Consider the following 11409-nt stretch of genomic DNA (forward strand, 5'->3'; position numbering starts at 1 on the left):
CCTCCTATAAGACTTTGTCCAGGCTTGTCCCTTGCTACAAAAGGGATTGGACCACTTTGTTGCACTGTTGCTACTTTTGTTACTTATTGCTTGCTACGAATCATCTCACCACACAATCACTTGTTACCGACAATTTCAGTGCGTGCATATTTTACCTTGTTGAAAACTACTTGTCAGATCCTTGTGCTCCTCATTGGGTTCGACACTCTTACTTATCGAAAGGACTACGATTGATCCCCTATACTTGTGGGTCATCAGTGTCCACAAAACATTGAAGAAAAGGCGTATAGACAAAAGATAGCACAAATTGAGTCTAGGGGCATATGACACACGAGGAACCTGATCTTCCACCATCCCATGTCCGGGCCAACACTTTCGACAATGAGGCTTTGGGAGTTGGTTAACAGGCTTGCTACTAGCAACAAGGCTCTTGTCGATGTTGCTCGTTGGTCAAGGGTGCCCATGCACTGATGTGCTGATGTCGGACGTCCAACCTTGCTCGAGGAAAACCAAATTCTCTCCCCCGTCGGCGCCCCAATGCCGTCACACTAATCATCGTTAAACACAAACAAACACATAAGTTGGACACAAGCAGGCACACAAAGCTCACCATGCAAAAGAGATGGCAAGCACACGGGACCATCGGCTTCTTGATGCCTATGTGAAGAGTGTTGTCATGGTTAGGGTATCCCCTACGTTGACCCGCAAATTTTCTCCCGCATCCATGCGCGGATAGGGGAGACCAGTCTGCGGACACGGTTGCGAGAGTCAGCCATCCAACGATGCCCGCATACATTTGAAACCGCATTTCAATAGACCGGGAAAAATTCATGCAAACTCGACGAAACTCATCAAGGTTTGGATATAAAATAGTACAAATCATCTGTACATAACACACAAATAAGTCTAGTACAACAATAGTTCAACGAGATCAATCGGATAATCTACAATTTTTTCATGAACGGATCATGTCGTCTCACACATACTACTCTTTTAGCTTCATCCAAGAGTGTATGCGCCTAAATGATCGTCCCTCTATCATGTGGTACATCACGAGAGCGCGTACGGGCTGCACAAAGTATAGAGCAGCATTGAGTGGATGAATGATTCAATCAAGTGTTCTAAAAACTGATTCAATCAAGTTGAACAAGAAAAAGAAAAACTTAAGATCCCCTTCGTTGCCGCACGCAATGACCACCTTACCTCCAACCGAACAACTGTGTCAGAAAACTTGGTGAGGTTTTTCTTGATGGTACGATGGTGTACGATAACAACCCCATACTGTGTTGTTGGATGATTTTCTTTATGTTAAGAGATTTAAGCGAACCCATGCCACAGCGTGCACGAGGTAGGAGCCGATCTAGTTCTTTCTTTCAGTGATATGTAGGAGTATTTTATTTTTAATTGCATAGGATGCAACATGGCCAAGTGTTCCACGAACCCGATTCGTTGTTCGATGGAGCACGTGGAGCGAATAGCTGATGAACTGCATGCCAGGTGCCTGGATGGCAATGCCGCTACCTCGGGCTACATTTGGGCTTGCGCAAAATATCGGCAACGCAGTTGCAGTATGTGGTCTATAAAATGGCCTATTGGCTGCATGCATGGCAGGCAAGACTGCTCCACACAGCTGGGCGTTTGGAGCTAGTGAAGACCACATTGTCGTCTATGCATTTTTCATGTGATGGTGGCCCTCAACCTGCGAGTAAAAGCCATCAAAGCAACAAATAGTTGTGGCTTCATATGGAAAGGACACCGAGATGTGCATGGTGGCCACTGCATGACAAACCTGCATCTTCTCAACGCAGCAATCATAGCAAGATGGCTTTGGCTGATGAGAACAGAGTGCGGCCATGGAATGAGTTCAACTTGCAAGTTTCGATGGATTCCTTGAGCATCTACAAGGCGGTGACCTAGTGTGCTAGGAAATGGAGAGGTGCCATTGTTCTGGACAGATTAGTGGCTATGGGATAGACGAATTCAAAACCTACTGCCAAAGCTTTTCGTCGCCGCTAAAAGGAGAGCGTGAAAGAGGACAATGAGACAAGTCATAGCTCACGGTTGGTGACAAGAAATGTTGTCTAACATGAGCCCGCAAGGAGTGAGTTAGTTCCTGCAACTTGTAGATAGAACTCAGCATATTTAACCCATGGATGGGATTGAGAACACATTAATTTAAACTTGGGAGACAAACGGGTGCTTCTCAACGAGATCGGCCTACCAAGCGTTCTTCACTAGGAGAGTGAAGGCCAACGGAGCGTGCAAATCTGACGATCGAGAGCATCGGCGGCTTGCAAGTTCTTCGCCTGGCTCGCGGCTAGGGAAAGATGTTGGATGACAAACACGCTTCTGCAGCAACACCTATCACATCCTTCGGCTTGCCCTTTCTTTGATCAAGTGCCGAAGACAATCAATCACATACCCTTCGGTTGTGTCTTTGTTAAACAATTGTGGCTCTCCATCCTCAATCACTGGGACAAACTAACTTGTTACCAAGCACAGATGCGAATCTGATGGAATGGTGAACTTCAATTAATCCACAGCGAAAGCTTAGAAAACAGAACGTTATGGTGTTGAATGGAGCGGTTCCTTCCAGCTTCTGAATAAGAAACTTTTTTGATTTAGAAGGAAAAGATATTTTTTTCATTTAGAAGGAAGGAAAAGACTGAAGGGCAGATCACTCCCAATTAGAGTAGATAAGTGGTATAATGAGTAATCAGCATGTTGAACAATGGTTATGATGGCCGTGGCTAAGTTGTAGAACTGTTTTGCCTTTCTAGGCACTTTCTATCTATGATCTCGATTTTTCAATTTTTTATGTATCCGTGAAAAAAAAATTGCATAGGATGCAACACCCGTACGAGCAGAAACAACATATACAGCCAAACCGGACGAGAGCCAAGAACAAGTAAAACGATATCTAAAGCACAAAGAATAGCAGCGACTTGCAAGAATATATAAACAAGATGATAATAGGACATGAGGAAAATGCCGCCAAGTTAACCGAGTATTAAAGTCTGATCACAAAGGGATATGAGCCAAGCCACACGGGAGGCATCAAATCTAACCCTAGTGTTCCTCTTAGTCCCAACAAATATTGGTTAACTGACCTCTACCCCTCCATGATCACAAAAATATTCCCAGACAAACACTCACGGGAGCCAACTCGAAATAGCACCCAGCTGCCTGCGACAACCAGTGTCCATCCGCAACAATAAATTTTACCACCACTAACAAGTCTCAACAGTAGAACAGAATACATCATCTTCTTCTTGACTTCACAGTAGGAAGGGGCTCCTCGAATACAATGGTCGCCTAGCAAGCAAGCATCTGATGGGTATATTTGCAGTTGTTTCGATCAAAAAGGTGGGGTGGCTGGGTGCAAAAGACATGGGACCGAATCCTTGGCGACAACACCCATGAATTGGTAATAAGCTGAAGGATCAAGACATCAAGTTAGATCTTTGTAATTTGACACCACGATATTCATTCACATTCATGTATGTACTCTAGCCGATTATTATTCTATCACAAACAGAACAGAGCTATAACTGGTATGCAATTCTAAGACGCCTGCCTGTACTAGAACGGCTTACCTAGCAAACACACTCTTATGTCAACATGAAGGCATCCAACTTTGACCTCTTCAGATGCTGTGGTCTGAAATCCTCCAATTTGAGATTGGAGCTTGTCTTGGCCTCCTTCAAGAAGGAATCCCCTTTTTCTGTTTTGATCGACTCCAAGACTGCCCCGAGGACATCAGCTGCGATGCCTTCCTGCACAAGGTGTCCAGGCTCCTCTCCGCCTTCTTCAATCAATCTACCTACGTCTTGCAAAACCAGTATCTTCTCCACCACAAACCTTGCAAGAAGTCGTCCAAGATACTCTGCCGCTCTTGGAGAATCACTTAGAGCATCTTCCAATGAAGCAAGAACAGATGAAAGCCTACAAATAAATATGGTCAAAATCAGCCAGCACATGCCAGTGAGCATCAATGGCCAATGCAAGGACAAAGGGACTCACCCCTCAATGAGCTGAGGCTTGCTCAATAAATTATATCCACCGTTGTAAATCCCAACAAAGAGCTTTGCCAACAACTCTCTTTCCAAATCTTTCCTCTCAAAGGAATCATTTACCCAAAGTGATACAAGAGAAGGATAGAAGCTCGGTGCATTCAACTCTTCAATACACAATGCAACTTCCTTTTCATCTTTTGCACTGCCAAAACAATCACATGTTAGCACACGACATAACGGAAACTTGGCCCGTTCATACATTTTCAGAAGAAAACAGAGAGAACCACTACTCAACAAAAAAAAATATTCCACGGTATTCGTTCAAATATAAAATAAAGACTAACAAGTCAAAGTAAAATTATTAGCAAGTCATTACATACCCTCCCATTTTGTGGTAGGGTCTATATATTTTATGTGGAGAAGTTGTATCCTTTCTGATTCTAAGGTGTTTGAATTTGAGCCCTTGGCAACAAGTTGCCACCACAACCTCGTACACAGAAATTCACAACAATAAACTTTGAAATTTGCAGAGACGCGAGAAAGAACTGGTAGGAAGTATTAACAGTCTAGCAACACAAAATCATGACATCCTAGTCCCACAGCAGCAGTACTACAACAAATTACCAGCTGCCAATAGTAGCACATTATTATCATCTATGTGTTCCAAAGAAATATAATATAGGCCTTAAATAGTAAGACAGGCATCACCTTGAAAGTATTATACCTATAATATCTAAGCTCAAGTCAGGTGTGTGCTGAAGAAATATCTTGTATGAACACTGAGTTAGAAAGTATTACCTATAATATTCCCGGATGGTTGCAATAGATTTCTCTCTCAATTCCTCCTCGGAGTATGATTTATTTCCTGAACGACCCTCCTGGCTGGCAGGTCTGTGTAAAGAGCTAGCAGATTGTGAAGCAGGTGCTATTCTCCCAGAAAATCGATCTAGAATTCTTGAGCTAGTGTCTTCTCTTGTTGTTGAAGCCACAGAATTGTACCCATTAGGACCAGATACAATCCTGCGCTGGTCAACAACACTAGGAAGTTCAGCATTTGATACCGGTGGCTGCCCTCTTAAAGACATACCCCTAGCTAGGCCACCTTGTGGTCCAAGAGTGATAGCTTCGTCCTTTACAGAACGCTGGGGAAGGGGAACAGTTCTATCGAACTGATGCCTTTCCTGCTCATACCGAATATCTTGATTACCAAATCCACGCCCTCGTTGTTGAGGACCTGGAGATACCAATGGTCCTGCTGAGCCACGGGAGCCGTAATCCATAGAGGGTGCACCTCTTCTTGGAAGAGAACTAACGACCGGACCACGAGACCTACTTGATTGAGCATGTCTTTCCTGAGCTGCATCCCTGTGAACCTCATCGATCTTCTTGGGGCCATCCACTTTACGCCTTTGCTGCCATTTGTTCTTCCTGAGATCAATTGAATCTCTGAGCAGGAATCTAACACGGGAAGATATCAGCTGACTGGTTGACAGGTTGCGCATTCTATCAAAATATGCATCCATATGTTCCTTAGCCTTTGGATGATCTATCATCTCTCCAATTGTACTCATCAATTTGCATAGTGCTTCAATGTTCTCTTCATCTGGATTCTGATAATTTCCCAACAATTTTTTGATGCATTCATGCATGATGCGCTCTGTCAACATCCTCTTTTTGTACAATTCTCCAATCAACCTAATATTACCCAGCATGCGCCTTCGAGCTTTAACTCTCTTTTCTTCCCTTTCCTCTTTCGTTTGTTTAATCTCACCTTCCTCCTCCGTTTTATCTGCTTCAGCTTCTTCTCTTTCGCCTCTCTCAAACTCCTCTTGGCACTTGTTCAATAGCAGTCTCTTGAATGTAATCTTTTCATTGTCCTCACTAAAGTCTGGCAGTGCACCAGCCAAATGGGAACAGAAGTTAGCATACATTTCACAGAAAGTTGGTTCCATCAAAGCTTTGTCAAATATCTGTGAAATCACCCCAGTAAGAGTTGAAACATTGTCAATGTTCACCTCTTTCACTTGTTCAAAAAGCTTGTCAAAGTTTTGTGGGGTCAGTTTATTCAGAATGGCTTTCAGCTGCCGCTGCTTTGCCTGCTCCTCATCAGAAACTTTGCCGACAACATACTTTTTCTCAGCTTTGTGCATTATTTGCATGGGTGTAACAGGAGAAGGGATCAGACCCTTTTGCTGCCATCTATCAGCATCAGAGCCACTGCGGGGTACTTGAGGAGCATTGGATTGCGGTCCCACAAGTACACCACGTGGATTCCTCAAAACACCATGAGTACCTCCTTGGCCGCCGCGGTAATTCGTTGCTGGGCCGTTTGTCATGTCCATGTGGGGATCACGGACAGGACTGAAAGGAACACCTGATTTTGACCACTTATCATCATCCATAGCAGGACCGCGGCGATCACCGCGAGATGTTGGTCTATCAGACCCCCTTGCAGAACTTGTGTGAGGTTCCCGATCAATAACATAGGATTTTCCTGCCAAATCTTTGAATAGAGTACTAGTGACAGTATCCATCCGGATGCCAACAGGAAGACTAGAATACTGATGTGCAAAAGTTAGCAGAAAATCACGAGAATATTTCTTTCGACCATTAGCTTCAGCCATATCAGAATCTGGCTGTTGCACTGCACTAGCCTGGTTCCCAGAGCCCGAACTTTGCAGCTTTGGAGTAGACATGTCTGCTGCATCTTCCCAATCATCAAGCTCAATTTTTTTCTTTCCATCATCCTCGCACATCACCTCCCTTTCTGATTCCTCAGGCAGCACATGTGTCGCGTCAACTGTTGAACTATCAGCACCCTCTGATGTGGCAAGACTCTCAGACTGTTCTTGTGGTCCCTTGTATGCATTGTAAAGATCTGAAGTACCAGCAGCATCAGCTTTCGAAAGCATTTCCTTCCGCTTCTTCTTTCTCCCAGCTGTAGACTTTGTTCGGGTAAGCTCTGCAGTAGGTTTTTCCCTTGATAAGGGTCGAACAGAACCTGTTGGTGCAGCACTTGATTGCTCGGTACTTGACTCATCCTTCGCTCCATCTGCATGTTTGACTTGCCCCTCAGATGCAACTGAATGATTCACAGGCAACATACCAGGAGTGATACTGGAAACAGCTAATCCGGTTTCCTGAATGCTACTTCTGATATCTTTATCGTTGGCACTTTGGCTGGTAGACTCTGATGAGGTTCCAGAATTGGCCTCAGACACATCGTTGGCATCCACAGAAGCTGATAAAGTTTCAGTATCCTTATGTGATGTACTCGTCAAACCGTGCTCCTCCGGTACAGATGTTGTGCACGCTTTCGGTAGCTCTTGCAGGTCAGTTACAACAGATGTTGCATCTGAATTATCAGGCTCTGAAGTTGGTAATGGTGCCTGCTCAGCCAAGTCCACCGTGCAGTCACGTGATTTATTTTCAGTAGAATCTGGCATAATTTTGCCATCACTAGATTCAGGTGAAATTTGGTGAGTTATTTCAATGTCCTTAGATTTAACAGCAGCAACATCTAAGCTTTCTACTGCTTGGGGCTCCCCAGTGCTCGCAGAGGACAGCTTTGCAGAGCTGATTACCGTGGAAGGAACATCAGCAGCTGGCAATGCAAACATGTTAGGAACTTGAAGAGACACACGATACATTGATTCTTTCATTAACTTTAAAAAAATAGAGTGCATACCATTTAGTGATGTGCTGTCAGCTTCACTGTTACCATGATTTGGAGAAATACTACTTTCAGATGTTGCTGATGTTAAGCCTGAAATCTTGCTTGTTAAATCCACCTCTTCACTATCAAAGTTCTTTGTTTCGATGTGACCAACCACATCAACTCCAACCTTCACAGAAGTTAGCCCCTTCAACTCTTCGGCAGGGGAAGCCGACTGAATGGATGCAATATGTGAGTATGTTAAGCAAAGAAAACATGTGCTAAAATGAAAAAACAGTTCTAGAAATAAGAAACAAAAAAATAGTGTACCTGCGGTTGTTGCGGCAAATTCTTTGTGTCATTTCTAGTGGCATTTTTCTTGTTATCCTTAAGTGAATCAGTTCTTGGAAGGGTTTCTTTCTTTTCATCAGAATATGCCGCTGCATCAGTTTCTGGCTTTGCAGCTTGATTCTGTAAGGGTTGAGTCACCGTGGCGGGATGCTTCTCCACGGCAGATGGTGCTTTACTTTCCTCAGAATGCTTCTCTGGGACAGATGGTGCCTTACTCTCCTTCTCACTAACTGGTTTATTCAAAACCATAGCACCAGAAATAACTTCACTATCCTTTTGTCGATGTTGTACCGCATGGTCAGCGACCCTGAACTTAGAAGCATCCGATTTACCTGCAGGCATACTTATCTTGACCGAGGGAACAGGTTTCTCCATGTGCAACCCACCTTGTGGCTTGCCTATGAGTTGGGACTGACCAGATGGTGCAGGCCCAGCTATGTTGTCCTTGTGGCTGGTGGGAACAGTATTTGACACAGATGGGTTCATGAAAGGAATTGATTGACCAGCTTGAGTGGCAGCATAACCAAATCTGCCCTGTGATCCAGTGGGAACAATACCAGCAGTACTGGAGTAATACGGACCTGACTGGTTATATGAGGTCTGTTGTGGATTAGGATAGTAAACCATAGGCTGAGTTGCAACACCACTGACTTGCTGCGGTTGTGCAACTACATTAGGTGAAGGCCGCCCAAGCACCACTTCTTTGTTAGTATTTGGATCAGTAATTTTGATATTACTGCTCTTACGGGGAACAACAAGCTTATTCTGCTGTTGCTGAGGATACTGTGAAGCCATGTTCAAACTAACATTGCCCAGTTGAGGAGGGATCGGATGAGCAACAGACGGATACATTTGCTGATGCATCATTTGCTGATGCATTTGTTGCTGCATAGTTTGGTACACATGCTGCTGAACCTGGGATGCATTGCCACCAGGCAATCCGATGGGCATCTGCATTGAGCTCGGGACAACTCCCTGATTGTGACCACCAAACTGTAATGGGACAGATTGTTGTTGATGGTGAAAATGCATCGGCATGCCCATCCCCGGTAAAGGTTGAACAGAGGGTCTCTGTGGCGCAAAATTTTGAATGGAAGGAGAAACATGCGCGTCTCTCTTCACTTGGGATGGAACATGAGTGTTCAGGGTGTTAGGTTGACTAGGACCAAGAGCATCCTTCCTCGTTTGCTGTTGCTGTGGCACTGGCTGCTGCTGTGGTGGGGGCTGTTGCTGCTGCTGCTGCGGCAGGGGATGATGCTGCTGCTGCGGCAGGGGATGATGCTGCTGCTGGGGCGAGGGATGATGTTGCTGGGGCGAGGGATGCTGCTGCTGCTGCAGCTGCTGTGGTGGGGGATGCTGCTGCTGCTGCTGCTGTGGAGTGGGATGTGGCTGTTTTAGAGCTGCTGGTACAGGTATAGATGGTGCAACCTTAGGTCCGTCTGAAAGTACCTGAAGAGCATGGAAAGATAACGTGATAATAGATTCTTTTCAAACGTTGAAACCTAATAAGACTACTGTTACAATATATTAAATAAACATAAACAAGAAAATCACTTGTTTAAAAGCTCCAGAAGCTAGATAATTCACACTAACATACATAGTTTTATACAATACGGTACATCCAGCAAAGATTGACTGCCTCTAAAGAACAGCTATGCATAGCTAACATAAAATAAGAAATAATTACGCAGGGAGTAAGTAGAAGATACCTGGTTACGTTTTTGCTCGTCCAAATTGGGAGGAGCTGAGCTTGTCCTAGCAGGAAATTGCTACACAAAAGTTTGTTTGTAAATTAGAACGATAAGTTAGAACAGAACCAGAAACTGAAGAAATTTGAACCACAAGATGCAAGCTGCAAAAGATAGGGAACACAACATACCGGGAGACCATTCATGTTCATGTTTATACTACCAAACTGCAAGTTAAATCCCTTTGATGATTCCCCTGAAATAAATAAAAAAGAACACAAACAAAGCAGCAGAATGTTATCAGGCAGTTCAACATGCATGTCTACTATCTGAACAATGACATATAGAGAAGGTGTGCCCGACCACCACAGATGGTCACAGCAGATATTAGTCATCGAGTACGATTTCTGAAGTGCAAAAGGAGAAGTGAACCAAACCTTTTGGCGCACCCTGAGGAGCCGGTGCATTGGAGCTCTTTGGTGGCGCCTTGGGGCCAGCCCGAGGAATGTTCTTCGGCAGGGGTATATATGTTGGATTTTCATTGGCAGATGACATGGAGGGTGCTTGCAACCCAGGTGAATCTGTCCATTGAGAACATGCATGCAAATAACATAACAAAAGCAGGTCAATTAGCAGTTTTGCTTCATTCCAATTGCAATGCAACGACGCAGCAGAATGGGCCGTGGAATCACCATGGTGCTGGGGCCGTGGCACAGAGACGGGGACATGGGCAGGCGAGTTCTGAGGCACGGGAGGGCGCGGTGGCGTCTGCAGGGGCCCGGGTGCCGGGGCGGGCTGGAAGCCAGTGGTGTCTGGCTGGTTCACCACCCTCTGGTGAACGCCATGGCCATTGCCAGGCTTCCTGAAGCTGCAATCGAGATCCGAGGTGACATTAAAACCCTAGCTTGTCCACCATCATAGGATCAAATCACATAGCATCACGGAATCATCAGGAGAAAAGGGGGTAGGACGGCAGATACCTGCGATTGGATGAGAGGGGAGGCTGGCCGCCGGAGGGGCCCCCGCCGCCCTTGCCCGCGCCGCCGACTCCGCCTCCGCGGTGGCCGCCGAAGCTGTTAGAGCGGGCGCCGGGTCTCCTCGCGTGCCCCTCGCCCCTGTCCCCTCGCTGGGACATAAATCCCCTCTTCCCTTCCGATCTCCTCCTCCTCCTAGTTTAATTCCCCTGATCCAATCACAAGGAACCACCCAGAAATAAATCGCCGGGAAATCCGCCCGCGCACGAAACGAAACGAAACGAAAAAGAACAACCCTAGCCGCACGGGGCGGCGCGGCGCGGCGCGGCAGGCCTGTCTAAGCGGTCGGCGGCGGCGGGCGTACCTTGGGGCCTCGGAGGGCGGCGGCGCCTAGGGTTTGCGGTCGTGTCCAGTGGCGAAGACGAGGGGGACGGACGAGCTGAGATGGGTTTGGGTTGGAGGGGTGGGGAGAAGTGGGAGCGAAGCGAAGGGGAGAGGCGACACGTCGGGCACTAGTAGTAGGGCAGGGCAGCAAATCGGGGGCGATACGAGTTGGAATTACCGACGAAATAAGCAACCGGAAATCTCGACTGCTAATCCCCAACTGATTTCGATTTAATTTAATTTAATCTGATTCGATTTAGTTCCGACTAGGAGAGGGAGAGAGAGAGGCCCTTGAGCGGTCAGGTCAAGAAGCCAGATCAGATGCGATTGGATGGCTGGCG

General features: G+C 45.9%; 1 protein-coding gene across 1 annotated transcript; it reads right to left on the reverse strand.

The window, feature by feature from the left end:
- Positions 1–2935: 2935 nt before the first annotated feature.
- LOC123425732 (eukaryotic translation initiation factor 4G) lies at positions 2936–11184 on the reverse strand. The gene is made up of 12 exons (XM_045109442.1): positions 11049–11184; positions 10691–10893; positions 10403–10578; positions 10148–10291; positions 9902–9966; positions 9732–9791; positions 8002–9471; positions 7705–7906; positions 4815–7620; positions 4024–4218; positions 3597–3945; positions 2936–3435 (listed from the first exon to the last, which is right to left on the reverse strand). The coding sequence occupies exons 2-11, from the start codon at positions 10843–10845 to the stop codon at positions 3612–3614; spliced, it is 5607 nt and encodes a 1868-aa protein (XP_044965377.1). The 5' UTR covers positions 10846–10893; positions 11049–11184; the 3' UTR covers positions 2936–3435; positions 3597–3611.
- Positions 11185–11409: the final 225 nt, after the last annotated feature.

Source organism: Hordeum vulgare, chromosome 2H (assembly GCF_904849725.1).
Source record: "Hordeum vulgare subsp. vulgare chromosome 2H, MorexV3_pseudomolecules_assembly, whole genome shotgun sequence".
Lineage (NCBI taxonomy): Eukaryota > Viridiplantae > Streptophyta > Magnoliopsida > Poales > Poaceae > Hordeum > Hordeum vulgare.